Raw genomic sequence first — 19,467 nt, 5'->3', positions numbered from 1 at the left:
TTAATTTTTTGTCAAAAATGTCATGTGTTGTGTGTTGACATGTTAAATGTTAAGTGTATTGTGTGTAAGTAAGTTTATTATTAAAAGTTGTCCACAACAATCATAAAAGGATCCAAACGAACTGTTCTTCTGAATTTTTTGTTAGCACAAAACCAGTTCATAATGAACCTGTGACAGAACCAGAAACACAATTTGAGAGACTAAACCCTTGACTCAGCTTGTAATAAAATCTTGACTGAGCAACTCAAACCAGTTGCTTCCATGTGAACAGATGACAAAATATCTTTTCAACATTAACATTAGGAGAACATAACAATTCACACCAAACCAAATCCTGTGTGGCAAGTGGAGATAGAAACAAGCATGTCGCTCTGGAACGCAGCATAATCTTTGTAGTGACATGGGATGCGCAGGGTCTCGTAGCAGGTTGAAGCAGTAATATATCTTCCTGCTCCCACTTCTACAGACAGACTCGATGGCAAGACCTCCCAGCCAGTCCAGAATTTGACTAGGCTTTGCAGTTCAGCTGGTGTTACTACAGAAAAGAGGAAGTACATGACCTTTAAATATTTAATTAGAAATGATGAGATACTATATCCTGTATACCATTGTAGCTTTTTCTTATAAATAATACCACTTGAGCAGCCTACCTGTAGTGATAAACTCCCGGAGATAGCCAGACACACGACATTTGGTGTCAACTGGGCAGTCATCATCATCATCTGCCTGTGGCCATTTGATTCGCTGCAGAAGAACCTGTGTTAAAAATGGCACACTGAAAAAATATGCAGCATTTCTACAAGACTAACATGATACTTTGACAATATATTATAAAAACGTATGCAGCAAACTCACCTGAGGGCAGATAATCCCTGCTTCCTCTGTGGGGAGGAGCAAATCTACTGTGTCTGGTCTCTGGGTGAGCATGGTCCATATTGGTGTTTCTTTTAGTCCCCGGCGGAGTTGCTTAATCTGTCTTATTACTCGCCCAATCACCTTCGAGAGAGAATGAGGGGAATGTACATGTGTTCATAGAATTTTTCAATAAATTCAAAAGTACTACTTGACCAGAAATACTTACAGCATGAATTAAAAGTTTTTCAAAAAGCCATTTTCGGTTGCCCTCAGTCAGGGGAGGAAGGTCCCAAGCAAAAGCCAAATCCTGTATCTCTACTTTATCCTTCTCAGACAGGTTTGACTCACCTTCCAACTGATTGAAGAGATGGTACCAGATCAGAACATAAACTTTAACTAAGCTGTATTCTTTAATCCATAACTTGGTTTCAGATGAAAACATTATCGAGTTCATCAAAAATAAACAATGGGTATGGTGAATAGTGAAAAGATGGAGTAACATACAAGCCTGATGGTGTCACGGATGTCCAAGTCAGGACAGTCCTCCAGGGTGACTGTACACGTTTCAGGAGTGCCTCCAAGGAGAACATGAACAATGGCAGGGCTGAGGCCAGACAGACAAGGTCCTCCGTGGAGGAAGGAGTGACCCATCATCCTCCCCGCCATGAGGAAGAGGTCGCTTTCAACCAGAAAGTGTGAAGCTGATGGGACAAGATGACTTGGCTCCCCTTCAAAAAGTCGAGTAACACTGCAGTTTGCTATGGAAAACAACGATGGGACACAACAAATCAAAAGCTTTTATTAGTAGTCTCTGTTTCCATATCCATATTTCATATTCTATATCCATATGGGAATATGTGTGCATGGTGCCAAATGGATAAACTGGAACATACCAAAATGTATGTGAAAACCTGACTTGAGTTTTTCCATGCACGTGGAAAAGTAAAAGCGCGCAACACCATGTCCTACAGCTGTGTCCCCTATAACAAAAAATAAATAAATACTCAAACTCATTTCTAAGAACCTTTAACTTTTTAGGTTTTACCTTCAAGTCTGCATTTCAGTGGACAGGCCCCATTCCACATTTTTTTTGCTTATAAAAGGAGATGAGGGCCATGTCCTGCTCTGTAAGACTTTTTCTAATATCCATGCTGAGAATTAATGGGCTGTCCATTGCATGGTTTTGGAGAAAATGTTTTGCATATTGAGATATGGCCTCCCTTGGATCACTCAAAGATAACCAGTCTAGAAGGAAAGCATAAAACAATGCAATACCTGATTTCGATATAGTGTACATTTGATTTGATTATAAATGTACAACAATTACCAAATAAGACATTAAACACTCAAATGAAAAAGTATTCACAGCATGACAAAATTTGTGGTACTACCTACCCCCAGTAACAGTAGCAGATGATGTGGAGGTTCCAGCAATGGCTGCATGGTCCTCCTCATAGGTCACTTTGGCAGATGTCACTGTGGCAGATGTGACTGCAGGTGTCACTGGACTGAAAATAAGGCAACTAAACATCATCACATTCAATACAATAATGGATCAATTTACTAAAAAGATCATCAATACCTTTCTCCACATGTGGATGCATGTTCCTGTATCCAGTCAGTAGGAAACATTTTTAAGCAAACTGGACATGACACAGCTATTAACAGTGGAAAGACAAAAGATAGGAGTTGCACTTAAATCAAAATTATAATAGGCAAAAGTGTCGTTCATCATCAAATTCTTTATGCTTTAAGACTTGTTCCAGTTGTAAAGACAAAACCTACATTTTTCCCCAACAAGATGACTTGTATCCTCAACAGGCTGTTCACCATCAATTTCAATGACTGAGCATGAGTTGACGTGATCCTTAAGAAGCTGCAGAGGAACATCTACTCCACACTTCTGGCACATGACCTTTGCCATGCCCTTGAATGCTTCATCAGTTAGTTCCAGTGGACTTGTATCAAGGTCCTCCTGAAGTGGGACTATGAACAGTTTTTTACCCCCTTGTGCAGCAGATTTCAACAATCTGCCTGTATACCCACCCAGCATCATCGGGTGACACAAGGGCGAGCTTACGGCTACCCCATCCACCTGTAGAAACACACAATACTTTTATACTTATATTGCATACATTTTAGATTATTATATATGAAGTAGATAGTGTATATACTTAATGACTGGGCAGTATACTTTTAGTAACATTCAGACCTTGTCAAGCAATTCAATTAAACTTGTACCTGTGGATTTATAAAGTAGCCATCCACCAGACAGTGTGCGCAACTTTGGATATAAAGCTTTGAGGGCATCACATAGCTGTAAACAGAAAGAGCAAGTACATTAATTAATCAATATTTAATATTCAAAATTCATCATTCAGAACAAAAATAAGAAGTGAGTGCACATGAGTCTTTTCATAGTTAACCTCCTCATGGGTGATGCTCTCATCTAGATGAGCAGTCCTGGGGCCCAATCCTGCTTGCATATGTGTGACTTTTTCAAGTTCACTGGGTGTCCTGTCACAATGTTTTGGAAGGAGGTAAAAAGACACTTCCAGCGGCTTGCACTTTTTGGCCGGAATAAGTACTGGGGCAGGAAATCGTCGTTTCCCTTTTCCTTTTGTAAAAAGGCCTGGAAAAGTTCTACAAAAACAGAACACAAGAACATTCAATAAACAATTAATAGAGAAAGAAAAAGAAAAAAAGAAACAAAACATACATTTAGTTAAGACCAAAATAAATTAAAAGATTATAAAAGCCTTGTAAACACCTGCGGTCTTATGACATTAATCATTAGTAATTAATGGGTTCTATAAACCTTTAAATATTACAAAATAATAATACATGAAATAAATTCTCAACACCCCAAGGTCCATGGACTGGGCTCAGATGCTGAGTGATAAGCAGATTTCAATAGTAAACATCATAATAATAATTATTATTATAATAACCAAAGATAAAGATAAGACATATTTAGCATTTCACACCTTGTCATTTCTGTTTGAAGAGTAGGCCGAGTAGCTGGTACAAAGTGACGGTCATGGTCCCGTATCCCTCCTTGTTGATCAACTCTGCGTAATATTTTTAATGAATATTTGAACATTTCAGAAAGAGATCATTTCTAAGAACAACTACCCGTTATCTTGACTTGAAGGTTGTATAGAGGATTTTCCAAGGAACGAGAAATCCAGCGACTGTTTGTCCTTTTTCAAATGTTGCGCATGTGTGTGAACCCCCCCCCCCTCCCCTACAGCTCCTACGTAGAAACGCCTCCTCCCGCCTCCTCTTTACGCCAGAAACAGGTTTGTTTACAGCCGGTGCTGCTGCACATGACCTTGTAAACAACTAACTACAGTGTTGGTTAGACAAGACGGAGAAGTGAGGAGCGGGGGAGCGAGTGTGCGAACATTTCGTTCGCGGACGAGAAGAGCGGAGCAGGGAGAGGAGAGAGGAGAGGGGAGCGGTGCGCGGAGATTCCTTGCCTGGAGAAGTGAGGAGAAGGGGGAAGAGCGGAACGGGCAGCGGGGACAGGAGCAGGAAAGGGGAGCAGAGAAGGTTGCGCGGAGATTCCGTGCGAATGAACTAGCTACAACACGCAGCAGCAAGTGGACTCTTTCTTTGCCTTGAAAATTACGTTTTCAGACATAGGATATCACTTTCGTGTCCTTGAAAAACGTTTGTGTAGCTCTTGGAAATAAAGTACGTTTTCATAATAAGCAGAAGTTTCCTGTCCAGGAGTAATTTGTGGACCAGTGCGTCAGTCTTTTAGACCCTGCGTCTGCTTCAGTCGCGCCATCGCTGGAATGAATCTATAAGAATCACCTTAGTTTGGCTTCACTGCTTTTCCCCTTGTCTTCTTCTTTCAGCGACCTCAAAAACGGACTTTCTTTTGCGGCGAACTGCTCCTGGATTCTTGTCGCCATTGCAACAAACTTTGTGCGAACTGCGAGGAAGATATAGGTCAAAAAAAGCCGCTAAGAACTGTTGCGTTGGTGGAGTAAACAGCGTCTGTGCGGCTTGCGTCTGTGGACTGCATGACAGGCGTACACGTAAACCACGTACCGGCAGCACGCAGGCAAGTCAGTTACACTAGAAACGTAGGGAGATTGAATGACAGCCTGTCAGCTCAACAGATAACGAGGCAGTGTCGTTATCTATTGGCAAATGTTTAGCCCCACCACGTCCAGAGTTGATGAATTTTTATTCTCTTTTTTTTGGTCATCATAATTACAAGGCTACTGCATCTCTATAATGCTATCATTGACAACTTGAAACAAAAAAAAAATCCTCCATACAACCTTTGAGGCTTGAATTGCTGCACTTGACTGTCTTTCAGACGAAGTCAGCAAATGTAATAAATGCCTTGGTGACTGCACTATTTCAGCCTGACTATCCTGTAAAATTACCAAATATATTTATTAGCCTACTATAAGTGACATAGAACACTGTATTTTCTTTCTATTTCACTACATAAAATGCAATCAAATCGTTGAAGGGCGCTGCCATGTTTGTTGACAGTATTTCATATTAGCCGTAGCGGCTATCGCCCCCTAGTGGTTGTTTTCCTTACAACAGGTTGACTTGCGCGGGCCATGTGGTCTATGGTGGGCGCGCATGACAGTGCATTAACTAGCGCTATTAATGTTGTTTCTATCAAATCGCCAATAATGCGAGTACAAGCATTTACATTAATGTTGTCAAGCAATTGTTATTTGTAAGATTTTATAAGTATTAGCTTCGAAAAAGGTTAGAAAATATGAACATAATTACCGAAGAGCGGCCACCGGCTGCCATTTCCGCAGTTTGTGATTATATTGTGTTTTATGAAAAAAATCTTGTCTCGGCCCATAGGATTTTTTCCGCTGTAGAACCAGTGAGTGACACTACGTCAACTCGAGGCAGCTACAAGCAGCAATACTGTATCCAGTATAATGTTAAATAATCCAGTGTAATATTAAATAATATTTAATATTATTGCATCCATAGATGCAATAATATCTATTGCATCTATGGATGCAATAGCAGTATATATACATTGAGGTGCGGCGTCTTCTGTTGGCCGCAATGCTTTATGGGAAAGTATTCTTTTGGACTAGCTGATGACAAGAGTCATTTTCGGGCGGTGTATTTGAACCATAAGTGAGGGTAGAAGTGTTCAAGACATAAGGCTGCACTTTTTCCAAATTAGATCAGTGAGAGGCAAGGTCAGTAAACTCATATTCACTGTATAGTAAATATTGACAAATGAAGCGTCTTAAGGTTTGGTTAGACTGTTCGTGTGAACTCTTGTTGTGCGTGTAAACTCTTGTCTTGTTGTGGGTGTAAACTCATGTCGTCGGTGTTGTTTGTTGGTGGACAATGTTCATCAAAGATTCTCTGAATACTCAGGTTCGCCCGTGATGTGCACTGGGGCATAATTCATTTCACTTTTCATGAGTTTTGGAACTTGCGTGTCTAAAATTTGCAGCGCGTAGTAGAATATGTCCTACGTGAGAGTAAATACGAGTGCAATGGAGCCAGGCTCTGAACACGTCATGCTCCGTCTCCTGTCCGGCCCTTCAGTCAAATTTTAGAACCCTATGTGGCCCCCGAGCCAAAAAGTTTGCCCACCCCTGAACTAAACACACACTTCCTAAAACTGTACAAAGATGCGTTAATCACACCAGTTAAACATCTGTTGAATCTGTCCTTCAGACAAAGTCTTGTGACATCAACATGGAAGTTGGCAGTGGTTTCTTCAGTTATTTAAAAATCGTATTGAGTTGGAGATGTCTAATTATCGCCCCATCAGCATCCTTCCTGCCATCTCCAAAATTGCTGAGAGGTGGGTGGCCAAACAATTAAATGAACATCTCACCACAAGCGCTACACCTTTACACCCAATGCAGTTTGGTTTTCGTAGCCACCATTCCACAGAATCTGCAAATTGTTTTTTTTTTTTTTTTTTGTTGTTGTTGAAAATGTCAAAAGTTTTCTTGACAAACCCGCATATGTGGGAGCAGTATTTCTAGACCTTAAGAAGGCTTTTGACACTGTAAATCACCAGATTCTTTTATCTAAATTATCCTATTTTAGTTTGTCTAAAGAGGCGCTGTGCTGGTTTGAATCTTATTTGTCCCACAGACAACAAAGTGTTTCCCTCTCTGGTTTTAAATCGTCCTACCTTCACTGTCCAACAGGGGTCCTCCAAAGGTAGCATTTTAGGACCTATTTTATTTAGTTTATATAGTGGAGCTGTTAAGGACCAAAATAGTGCCCAATTGTTCACTTTTAAGGTACAAGCATGAAACTTTGCCAGATTATTAACATCCCTAGGACCAACATTTCTGGATATGGAACCAAGCCCAAGTCGACCCTGGAGCTGAGTACTGCTTAAACTGCCTTTTTTTTGGAAAATAATGTTAAAATATCACATAGGTTATAAAGAAGAATATGTATTCTCAAGATACTAGCTACTGCAAAGTGGTTTTCAATGCTGTTTATTAAGACTAAATCACAAAAAATATTTGCTACTAAACTAATGGAACTAATGGTGTGCATTGTGTAACTTTTCTGGTCACCATGGAAATGTTATTGCTTCATCTGGAATGTTTCACAGTATGGTATTAAACATTTCTATCTTCATGGAGACCAAATCAGACCAAGTTACAGGTCAGATCTGTAGAGAGGCGACCCCGCTCAAAGTCAGACTGTCTGTTTTTCTAGATATTTTTGAGCTATAAAACCACTTGTACTTGAATAAATGTAAAGTAGAGCTGTTTAAAGTGATACTGTGGAACATTCCAGGCAGAGCAGTGACATCTCCATAGAAACAAGCAGGTGGTGGAACCCCAATAAAAAGGTTACACAGTGTATCTTTAATAGTATTATTTACTGTTTCTAGTGCTTTTTTTTTTTTTTTTTTTGTTTTTTGTGTGGTAATTTTAGAGCAAACTAGGTAAAATTGCTAAAATAATCTGGCCAAAAATGTGTAAAAATTAGTGTGTGTGAACTCCAGTGGCCGCTGTGGTATCAAGTACTATGTGACATCACGCAGGACTGCCCTGATTACAGCCAGTTGTTTCTGTTTACAAATCCCTGCCTATAGGGGGGAGCTTGTAGTGTGGATACTTGTTAGACCATCGCACTGTTATTCATACCCCCTAACCCCGCCCCTCTCTCCTTTCACTCTCTTCCTGAGTCCTCCGGGTACCACTCAGCTTATCAGTTGTATCCGAAATGTGTTTGCGGGCAGAGTTTAGGTGTTTAGTCATGTAAAAGTTCATGAACATAGTTTTGTGTAGGTTTGATTTTCTATCTTCATTTCTCTCTCCTCCTTTTTCTTTAGCCTGTATATTCAATGGTTAAATCAGCTCTTCTGTCTTCCATTTAGTTTCCTTTTTCAAATAGTGAAAACACTACTGAAAATCTGTGTAAAAGTACAGTTACATAACAAAACATCTACTCAGAGACAAGTACTACTGCGAAACTTGTACTTGAGTAAAAGTATAAAGTCCGCATATAAAAACTACTAACTACACAAGGATTTTATATAAGGCTTTGTATATAAACCTGAAGCTGACTTAAGTTTCTTTAATTCAGTCTTGTTATGGACGTTATGCCTGCTTGTTGCCATGGAGATTTCATTGCTTTGCTTGAAATATTCAGCAGTATAGCATTAAACATATTTATATAACCTTCATTTTATTTTGGGTGTTTTTATTGCTCAAAAATACCTTGAAAAAAACATGAATTCTTTGTGATTCACACTTTTGGACATTTGCATTTTTGATTGGAAAAGGTTTGGTTTTTTTGTCTAAAATCTGTATTGTTTTATGTAAAAATAAATCATGGAAGATCCATGGTATAAATGTAAACAGTGAAGTACATCAAAATACACCAACACTCCTTTTATACTGTAATATGTGAAGTGCTGTTGAAGATCAAATAGGACATTTACACCTGTCACAGTGTGTATGTCTGTGTGTAGTCTGTACAGTACTGCTCACGCCCCAGATCCTTCTCCCTGTTTGACACGTGTGAAATCTTTTGCTGTTAGATTTTTGATGACAAGTTGAATTTACTGATCTTGTCTGAGCTGTTTCAAGTGTTCTGTGAAAGAACCTGAGAACTGTATGAACTGAGGAGAAATGTTCCATATTATATGACCACCTGTGCCCCTGTTCAAATACACGTTTGTATGGTTATTTTGGGGGTCCTGGATTGTAAAGTTTGGAAACCTGTTGCATAAGCAGGCGAAAATTGACAGAGCAATATTGATACACAAAATTATTACTTTTTGTAACCTTATAAATGTTAAGTTCCCCTTCATAGAGTCTTACAGTGTCAGAGTTAAGAAGTGCGTGTGAGTCCTGCGTCACCTGGATACTGACGACAGGTGTGGTGAGATATAAATTTCCTCTTCCTGTTCACCACATCAGTTTGGACGGTGCTGCCTCAGAGGAACAACATGAGCCAGGTAATATTATTTAACAATTTTGTGTACTTAAAGTTTACTATGTTTTTCTTTAACACATTTATATTTTTTGTATATTTTAAATTTGGTTACCTATCGAGATTTTTTGGTTAAAAACTTTTATATTTGTTAAAGATATATTGTGTATAATTTATTAAAATAGTAAAAACTATAATATGAATTTCCCAATCTTGCATTTAAACATTCCATTATTTTTATGTATTTATTTATGTTTATTAGGGACATCACAATCCCATTAGACAAGCCAGATGTGTTGCTTTGAGTGTTTTAGCACAAGTGCAAGTTTTCAACACTTGTCCATATAAAAATATAAACTACACGCAAAAAAACAAAGAATACAAGACACATAAGTTACATACAGATAAAATATATACAGTACATTTTCAATGGAGACATATTGGATTGGAAATATACAATAATTTAAATTTCCTTTTAAATTTGATGTCATTGGTTTTCTATTTTAAATTAGCAGGTAAATTATAGGTTAATTGAATGCAAAACATGACTCTGTATACAATGGTTTCTGTCACATTATTTAACAATGATCCTGACTCAGCTGGTAAACTTCAGTCTGAGACGAGTCCTGTCCGACAACAGTATAAACTGTTATGACAACGATGACCAATGCACGACAGAAGACACACAATGAATATGTATTTATTATTTTTGCATGTATATATCATGTAACAAAAAGGAAAAGAAATGATTGTTTTGTAGAGTTATTATGTGTCATAACCCTCTAAAGCCAGGGGTGTCAAACTCATTTTGGTCCGGGGGCCGTATCCAACCTACTTTGATCCCAAAGGGGCCGGATCAGAAAACTCATGTCATTTAAACCCCAAAAATAACAATAAGTTCAAATATTTGTGCAGAGAAACACGAATCTTTTACAGAATTTTTTTTTTTTTAATTGATGAACTCTTTCTTATTATAAATATTATAATATTATGAACAACCTGAAACTTGAAGAAAAATTCAATTTCAGCCCAATGTTTTAACATGAACTTGTCTGTAAACAGGAATAAGTCAATTTTTGTTGTAAAATTCTGCACTCGGCTCCACTTTTCTCATGTTGGACATTTTTCTGATGAGGGTGTCACGGTCAACAGTCAAAACGATCGTCCTTTAAGAGCGTTTGGAAAGAGACAAGTCTTCATTTGTGCTGCTCTGGTGGGAGGGGCCACGTACAGAGACACTGGAGACGCTGCTGTGATAAACACCACAGAAAATTAACAAGATTTTAATAAAAAATATCATTAAAATATTTTAGTAGAAAATCAGCCGAGGGCCAGATTAAAGGTCTTGGAGGGCCGGATCCAGCCCCCGGGCCTTATGTTTGACACCTGTGGACTAAGTTATGACCAAAAATACACCAAACAACTGATGTAAATCAAATGTAAAGTCATTTAAATGTCTGTTTAGCAAATAAACAATATTTTAGTTTCAAGGATATTTGATGAAGTGTGGAAATGTCAGTGTAGGTGTGTGTGTAACAGGATGAAGACACTTTGAAGTGTTAAGTAAATATTAAATGAACTAATAAAGGCTGTGGGTGCAGAGGTGGAGGGCTGCAGGTGAACTGAGCTGTGACAATTGTTATAAGACCTTTTAAAATTAAACAAACATACGGCTCAGATCCCAAGAGCAACCAGACAAACAACATGGGTGTGGCTGTCAAATTTAAGTCGGCTGTTATGATTTGTGGTGTTTTACTGGTATATCTTAAATCAAAGTGTTTTTCTGTGCAATGAAATAGTGCAATCCAACTCTGAGGTAAAAAAAAAAGACTGAATTCTGCATCCAAGGTCACAAGGACGTCATAGGCCTTATATATTTCAAACAATTCTACACTACAATACAGATACAGATTTCTGACTTTAAAAAAAAATAAAATAAATAAATACTGCACAGTTCTTTCTATTGTTATTACATTATCCTTGTCAATAAAACACATACGTATTTTCAGTCTGCTGAAGAAGATTCATCCACAGCACCATGTGATACTGTAGTATCAACAGCAGAACCAAAGGTAGGTTTAATACTATATAGCATTAAATTAATCTCTCTGTTGTTGTTAATTTCAGCTTTTTTGTTTATGCTTCTTCAGGTGTTCAATGATCCTATCCACGGTCAAATGGAGTTTCACCATTTTCTGGTTAAAATCATAGACACGCCTCAGTTTCAGAGGCTTCGATACCTCAAACAGCTGGGAGGGGCCTATTTTGTTTACTCAGGAGCATCTCACAACCGATTTGAACACTGTCTCGGGTACATACACAATGGATTAAAAAAAAAAAACTGCTTGAAATTGTGCAATTTAAAACTTAAAAAAAATTTATTTACATTTTATAGAGTGGCTTATTTAGCAGGACGGCTTGTGCAAAGTTTAAGAGAGAAACAACCAGAACTTGGTATTACTGACAGAGACATACTTTGTGTAGAAATTGCTGGTCTCTGCCATGATCTGGGTGAGTAACATTTTCCACAAAGGAAGAAATAAAAAACAAACATTTTATGAAATAGGCATTCTCTTACTTAATCAAATGTGTACCAGGTATATGCAATTGATTAATTGTTTCAGAAAATGTATTAAATGATTTAATATAGCCTGTATAATCTGCAGTTATGTGAGTTTGTGGATGTTTTTGTTTTTTTTTGTTTTAAAGGACATGGACCTTTTTCCCACATGTTTGATGACATGTTCATACCAAAAGCTTTAGAAAATGAATCTAATGAATCTTTGGATGAAATGAAAGTAAGGAACAGATTTGATAATGTAAATGTAATATTACTTTGAAGTAATAATCAGTAATACTTCCACAGAAGCATGAGCAAAGATCAGTTATGATGTTTGATCACATTGTGAAATATCTACACGACACATATCGTTTTGACCTGAAATCCGAGTTGAACAAGCTGGATCCGAACACTGATGGTGATGACCTGGAATTTATCAAAGAGAGATGATTAACGGGCCAGAAGAAAATGTAAACTATTACATGATCTGTATTATTGTGCCTGCTTCCGACTGACAAAGTGTTTAAATCAAACAGGGACATTACAAAGGACGCCCGTCAAACAAATCTTTCCTCTATGAGATAGTCGCAAACAAAAGGAATGGCCTCGATGTGGACAAGTTTGACTATTTTGCCAGGTTTGGTCTAGTTCACAACACTTCACATTAATGTCCGTTATTACTTAACATCTGATTCTACTTGGACAGAGATTTCCATCACCTTGGAATTAAGAACAGCTTTGACCACAATCGCTACATTACATTTGCCAGAGTCCTTGAGGTGGACGGTCAATGGCAGATCTGCACAAGAGACAAGGTTTGAGATGTTATTTTAATACAGATTCATTATAATTCATGTTGTGAACACCCTGAATATGCTCTAATATTTGTGTTTGGCCATTTTAAGGAGGTCCCCAATATTTATGAAATGTTCCATATGAGGAGTTCTCTCCACAGAAAGGCCTACCAGCACAAAACCAATAAGGTCACTGAGCTCATGTAAGTATATATAATGTTAAGATTGTTTTTATATATGTTGAGACATAATCTGGTCATAATATAAACCCCAGGATCAGAGATGCCTTACTTAAAGCAGATAAAACATACAAGATTTCTGAAGCTATAGGCGACATGGAGAAGTACACTGAGCTCACAGGTTTGTCTTGCATTTTACCTCTGCATTCAAATTTTCATTTACCTTAAACTGACGGTCGTGTGTGTACACGGTCTGTGTTTCAGATGGCATCTTTGAAAAAATACTTTACTCCACTGAAGAAGAGCTCAAGGATGCACGAGAAATACTACAAAATATTCATTCTCGGAAACTGTACAGATGTCTAGGAGAGACTAAACTGACAGATGAGCTTGCCACAAAGGTGTGCTATTGTGTTAAATCACTCCAATGTAATACACCAAGCTGTATTATCAGTTTTTGTTTATTTTTCAGAAAAAAGATGACTTTGAAATAATTGTAAGTAATTTCTATATTTTTTCTCTGCAATAATTGCACTGTAAGACCAGGGGTCTCCAACCTTTTTCTCCAGTGAGCTTCCTTTATAAAATAATAATGCCAGAGAGCTGACAATTTCAGCAGTCGTAAAGAAACTGAGTAAATATAAGAGCCACGATGAGCCTTAGATGGGAACAGTTAGATGCTTATAAACATTAACGATTATCCATTTATCAGTGCACCAAGTTATCAAAATGATACATTTACAATGGTAATTAATCATTTAACTTACTGTGCACAATACATATAATTCAGAAATCCCTTGGTGAGCTACATGGAAGGGGGTGGAGAGCCACTGGTAGCTCCCGAGCCTCCACACCAAGCTGAGTTTACTTACTTTTTACTTATTTTTCTGCATGGACAAAAAGAAAGAAAAATGGAAATCTGAACTGGCAGCAATGCCCACTTATAAAGACGAAGAACGACTGAGCGAAAGTCATTTTGAAATCATTGTAAGTAAACAAAGTATTTTAAATGTTAAATTATTATTACAAATAAATAAATAAAAACACACACTGTATTATTATTAAGAATATTATATTGTATATCAGGTCACTACCTTTGACTTTGGAAAAAAAGAAAAAAACCCTATGGATAACCTGAATGTCTATAACAAGTTTGACAATAAGAAAGGATTCAAGGTCCCCCGTGAGCAGGTCAGTACAACAGATGTTTACTATTTAATTTCTGTACTGTAATTGTGCTCATGTTTATATAAAAATACTTTTGTTAGGTTTCTCAGTTTCTCTTGCCACATAAGTTTTCTGAGAAATGGATCAGTGTCTATTGTACGAGCTTGGATGAAAACACTCAGAGAGTCGCTCAGAGGAATTTTTACGAGTGGTGCCAAAGGAATAACTTGAACCTTTCTCCGGTAATGTTTTATTTTTATTGTATTGTTTATTTGAATAGGAACAGACAACAACAATAGAACAAAACATAGATTAATCACAGTGTATCACAGTGTTTAAAACCCAGGCTAATTTGCAACCAGTTTGAGCTTAGTTCAACTAATTTACAAACTATTGTGATAATAATATTCTTTAAAATGTTTCTCTTTCTACACACCCTAATGAACAAAGAGGCCACCTCAGCTGCAGAAAGATGATCCACAACCAAAGGTATTTTACACACAGTTGACACTTGTCACAATATTTACAGCCAGACACATGCTATTCATACTACTACTACTACTACTACTACTACTACTACTACTACTACTACTCACATTATTTAACAATGGTCCTGACTCAGCCGGTAAACTTAAGTCTGAGAGACGAGTCCTGCCCGACAACAGTATAAACCAGGGGTGGGCAAACTACGGCCCGGGGGCCGTATGCGGCCCTTTAAACCTTTTAATCCGGCCGCCCGAACTGGAATAAATTACAATAATAAACCTTGTTGATGTTTTATTTGTCATGCATTTCCAGCGTTTCCCAGTAGATGGCGCACTATATATACATTGAGTTTCGGCGTATTATGTTGGCTGCAATGCTTTATGGGAAAGTGTTCTTACAGGAGTTATTCGGACCATGAGTGAAGTAGTTGGTGCTTAAGATATAAGACTGCACTGCTTACAGTTTGAGTTAGTGAAAATCAACCGAAGACACCTAAGAAGTCCAAGTTGTGAGTGTTGGTATGTACATCATTTTGGAGACAGGTTTTTCACACTCACAGGTATGCATCTGTGTTTGTGACATGAGCATGTTTATTAAGCTGTTGCCGGTCTCATTTGAAATTTGTGAACTCATGATACATATTCACTCCTGGTGTCCAGTGGAACGGGGCTCAATTGATTTATGTTCTGAATCTTTCAGAAACGTGTAGCGCGCGTCTGAAGTCCTGGATAAATGTGAATAAGAATGTAATGAATCTGAGCTCTTAACACGTTATGTCCTGTCTTCTGTCCGGCCCTTCAATCAAACTTTAGGACCCTATGTGGCCCGTGAGCCAGAAACTTTGCCCACCCCTGGTATAAACTGTTACGACAACGATGACCAATGCACGACAGAAGACACACAATGAATATGTATTTATTATTTTTGCATGTATATATTATGTAACAAAAAGGAAAAGAAATGATTGTTTTGTAGAGTTATTATGTGTCATAACCCTCTAAGCTATGACCAAAAATACACCAAACAACAGATGTAAATCATATGTAAAGTCATTTAAATGTCTGTTTAGCAAATAAACAATACTTTAGTTTTAAGGATATTTGATGAAGTGTGAAAATGTCAGTGTAGGTGAAGAAATTACAATGTATTTGCAGAAGAATTTTTACAAGTGGTGCCAAAGGAATAACTTGAACCTTTCTCCGGTAATGTTTTATTTTTATTGTATTGTTTATTTGAATAGGAACAGACAACAACAATAGAACAAACATAGATTAATCACAGTGTATCACAGTGTTTAAAACCCAGGCTAATTTGCAACCAGTTTGAGTTTAGTTCAACTAATTTCCAAACAATTGTGATGATAATATTCTTTAAAATGTTTCTCTTTCTACACACCCTAATGAACAAAGAGGCCACCTCAGCTGCAGCAAGTCAAACGACAAACAAAGGTATTTTACACACAGTTGACACTTGTCACAATATTTACAGCCAGACACATGCTATTCATACTATTATTACTACTACTACTACTACTACTATTACTACTACTACTACTACTACTACTACTGTCATCATTGTGAGTGAAAACAAACTATATTGTTCTTAACCAGGTGTTCAATGATCCTATCCATGGACATATGGAGTTTGATCCTATTCTGGTTAAAATCATAGACACACCTCAGTTCCAGAGACTTCGATACATCAAACAGCTGGGAGGAGCCTATTTCGTTTACCCAGGAGCATCTCACAGCAGATTTGAACACTCACTTGGGTATGTCTGATCAAATCCATGGTACTGGGTCAGATTTTTATGTTATATATTTTCACAGAGTGGCACACTTAGCCGGGCTGTTTTTGAAAGCTTTACAAAAGGATCAACCAGAAATTATTGATGACAAGGACATACTTTGTGTGCAAATTGCTGGTCTTTGCCATAACCTTGGTGAGAAAGCCAAATCTATTACTCTGTTCAGTACTTACACAATGATGTCACATTTAGCTGGTATTTTCTATATTTACAGGACACGGACCTTTTTCAGATGTGTTTGACAGAATCTTCTTTAAAAAACACAACCCAGACCTTGATTGGAAGGTAAGTCAGAAACAGTAACTTTGGTGTGTTTCTCAGATCAGAATTTATATTAATGATTTTGATAATTGATATTTCACAAACTAATATACAGCAATACAAAATGCATTTACTGTAAAAGCAACAAACCAATCAATATTAAGTAGGCTATTAGCAAAACACCCTGTCATCCCTGATGCCATTCTCCATGTGGAAACACAAACAGATAAATTCTTCATAACCCAGTTAACAAACCTGAGTGTAAAAATGATATATTTTCATATTTGCCCACAGAATAAATTATCTTAATGTTCTAAACAAAGCATAACAAACAATGATGGTGCCTGACTAAATACACTCAGTATAGACACTATCATGTAGGATTACAAAGGCATCTCATCCAATGGAGAAAAAGAACTGTGAATTACTCAAATTAATAACTGTTGAACAAAAATTCTGTTTCAGAGGAGCGAACTGTCTGCTGAACTTTTCGAAGAAATCGCAGGAACTGTGCTTCAGACGGATCTGTCAAATGATGACAAGACTTTCATTAAAGAAATTATCAAAGGGATTGACTATGAACAGGTGACGTGGAATAATTGAGCCATGCTCTTCATTCTGTAAACCACATACTGATGATGTGTTACCTGTAGGAGACACCAAAAGGCCGCAAGGAAAAGGAGAAGCACTTCCTCTACGACATAGTGAGCAACAAAAGAAATGGAGTCGGTGTGAAACTCTTTGACTCAGTGGCCAGGTGAGGTTTGTCACAGGATCTGATCTGTGATTGTATTCTCAACCAAACTTTTTAGTTCAGCATCAACAGCTCATGATGATGATGACTATGCAGCAATAAAAATTATTAAAAACATTAAAACATTATTCGATTATTGGCCATTATTACATACATTATCAGTTGCTACAAATTAAGTGTGTCTCTCATTTGATATACTTACCTGTGTGCATGTACTTTTTAAGGCTCTAATCCTCAAACTAGATTTGTGGTGGTGTTTTTGCAACACTTTCTATGAATCATTGTGTTTCTTTTTTTTTTTTCTTTTATTATTTTTTTTTTTTTACATTTTAATATTTACATTATATGTGTACAGGGATTGCTATCACCTGGGCCTAAAGACTAATTTTGACCATCATCGGTTCATCAAACATGCCAAAGTGCTTAAAGTTGATGACAAGAATCAAATCTGCATCAGAGACAAGGTGAGAAAACAGTGTTTTCCAGTATAATAGTGGGCACTGACTATGGTGGCTCTGCAGAGTCTAATTTTCTCCCTGCCTAAAAATTATATCAATACAAATCATACTTATTTACTTGTGTTATCAAAAACATTAAAAAGTAATTTCTTAGAACAGGTAATAATGTAGTTAACTAAATCATCTTTTTTTTTCTTTCCTGCACAACAGGCGATGAGTACCTTGTATGACTTGGCTCACACCGTTGAAGCTCTTCATACAAAAGCCTACACACACAACGTGACCATAAACATCGAGCTAATGCAAGTATTCGTCTTTGTTTAGTTTAACATTACCTTACCTGTGTTTATCAACTGTTTATACAGTTTCATGTTTGTTATGTTATAGTGTTCGGTGTGTTTCAAGGGCTTTAATAGCATGCCTTCTCCTCAGTCACACTGTTTTACACATTCACACATTACACATTCCTAAAGTCTCTGTAACATCACCTAACACAATTACACAACAGCTTTAATTTTGTAAAAATGTGGTGTTTTGCCCATGGGCACAATAAAAGTATACATCCTAATCCCTACAGTGGGGTTATGATCAGGACTGAGATAGTTAATAGAGTTAATTGTGGTACTCTCCAGGATGGAAGATGTTATCAAGGAGTATATTGAGAAGGAAGGAACAGCAGCAACAGCAAAACCAGCAGAAATTTACTCCAAAGTCACAGGTTTCATCAAAGCTTCAAATTTACCATAATAAATGGGATTCCATTTGTGCCAAAACTATGTCTTTTGAACTGTGGATACTACTACTACTACTACTACTACTACTACTACTACTACTACTACTACATACTATATATTATGTCTACTAAAGGTGTACTATGTTACTTTTTGGTTGGTGGTTCGTCATCTGCTTTTATCTATGGAGATGTCATTGCTCTGTGTGGAATGTTCTGCAGTATGAAATCAAACATGTCTACCTTAGATTTATTCAGTTACTGGTGGTTTTACTACTCAAAAATCCCTAGGAAAAACATTCTGAGTGTGGGCGGGGCCACCTCTCCACAGATCTGACCTGTAATTTTGCCTGGTTTAGTCTCTATGAAGATATAAAGGTTTAATACCATCCTGTGAAATCAAACAAAGCAATAACATCTTGAACAACAGTTCCACAATGCACCTTTAAATGAGTCCATACTTGATCAACAAAGTGTAGACACACACACAAGAGTCTTTCCACAAGAATCTGAAAACAACAGACTTAATTTGGCACAAATGGAAGACATACATAATGAATTTTGTTGCCTACACCTTTGCATTTCTCCTCCTTTACTCCCACAGACAGTCTATTGGTAGAAAGGACAGATCTTGAGACGGCAAAAAGCATTGTGAAAAGAATCCACTCCCGAGATCTGTACAAATATGTGACAAAGGTCAATAAGGACGAGGCAGAGATAAATCAGGTTAGTATTGCACTTTGTTCTGTTTGTATTTACTTTCTTTTGCAGAAATTATACTGTTAATGTTCTGATAGGAGAAAAAAGGTCGACTGGCTGAAGCACTCAGAACTAAAGAAAACAACATTGTCATTCACGTAAGTCACTTTATTCTGTTGATGATCTCAAGAATCTAGTTAATGTCTATTCATGTCTATGTCCCAAATAAGGTGCACAGCTTAAACTCTGGCAACCAAGACCTCACTTCTGGCATGATTTTCTTT

The 19,467-nt window shown here is 37.3% G+C and overlaps 3 protein-coding genes across 3 annotated transcripts; 2 read left to right on the top strand and 1 right to left on the bottom strand.

Moving 5' to 3' along the window:
* Positions 1 to 174: 174 nt before the first annotated feature.
* Positions 175 to 4,015, bottom strand: LOC129412154 (uncharacterized). The gene is made up of 13 exons (XM_055165266.1): positions 3,991 to 4,015; positions 3,843 to 3,926; positions 3,261 to 3,498; positions 3,097 to 3,172; positions 2,898 to 2,950; positions 2,641 to 2,830; positions 2,438 to 2,513; positions 2,251 to 2,363; positions 1,360 to 1,613; positions 1,082 to 1,210; positions 856 to 996; positions 651 to 756; positions 175 to 535 (listed from the first exon to the last, which is right to left on the bottom strand). The coding sequence occupies exons 2-13, from the start codon at positions 3,848 to 3,850 to the stop codon at positions 318 to 320; spliced, it is 1,602 nt and encodes a 533-aa protein (XP_055021241.1). The 5' UTR covers positions 3,851 to 3,926; positions 3,991 to 4,015; the 3' UTR covers positions 175 to 317.
* Positions 4,016 to 8,776: 4,761 nt separating this feature from the next.
* LOC129412153 (deoxynucleoside triphosphate triphosphohydrolase SAMHD1-like) lies at positions 8,777 to 12,262 on the top strand (the record flags this gene model as incomplete). Its single annotated transcript, XM_055165265.1, has 6 exons — positions 8,777 to 9,313; positions 11,298 to 11,360; positions 11,439 to 11,599; positions 11,684 to 11,799; positions 11,998 to 12,086; positions 12,155 to 12,262. Coding segments are annotated over exons 1-6 (546 nt in total), but the record flags the coding sequence as incomplete, so codon positions are not given.
* LOC129412117 (deoxynucleoside triphosphate triphosphohydrolase SAMHD1-like) lies at positions 12,246 to 17,764 on the top strand. The gene is made up of 18 exons (XM_055165165.1): positions 12,246 to 12,318; positions 12,385 to 12,485; positions 12,555 to 12,663; positions 12,754 to 12,845; positions 12,917 to 13,002; positions 13,086 to 13,222; positions 13,294 to 13,317; positions 13,725 to 13,808; positions 13,908 to 14,012; positions 14,090 to 14,230; positions 14,439 to 14,477; positions 15,884 to 15,922; positions 16,085 to 16,245; positions 16,304 to 16,416; positions 16,496 to 16,566; positions 17,039 to 17,127; positions 17,196 to 17,299; positions 17,652 to 17,764. The coding sequence occupies exons 1-17, from the start codon at positions 12,295 to 12,297 to the stop codon at positions 17,245 to 17,247; spliced, it is 1,467 nt and encodes a 488-aa protein (XP_055021140.1). The 5' UTR covers positions 12,246 to 12,294; the 3' UTR covers positions 17,248 to 17,299; positions 17,652 to 17,764.
* Positions 17,765 to 19,467: the final 1,703 nt, after the last annotated feature.

The sequence above is a fragment of the Boleophthalmus pectinirostris genome, unplaced genomic scaffold (assembly GCF_026225935.1).
Source record: "Boleophthalmus pectinirostris isolate CB_2022bp ecotype Guang Dong unplaced genomic scaffold, ASM2622593v1 HiC_scaffold_7, whole genome shotgun sequence".
Taxonomy (NCBI): domain Eukaryota; kingdom Metazoa; phylum Chordata; class Actinopteri; order Gobiiformes; family Gobiidae; genus Boleophthalmus; species Boleophthalmus pectinirostris.
Note: the sequence above shows the minus strand (reverse complement) of the source record. Positions and strands in the feature narration are given on the sequence as shown.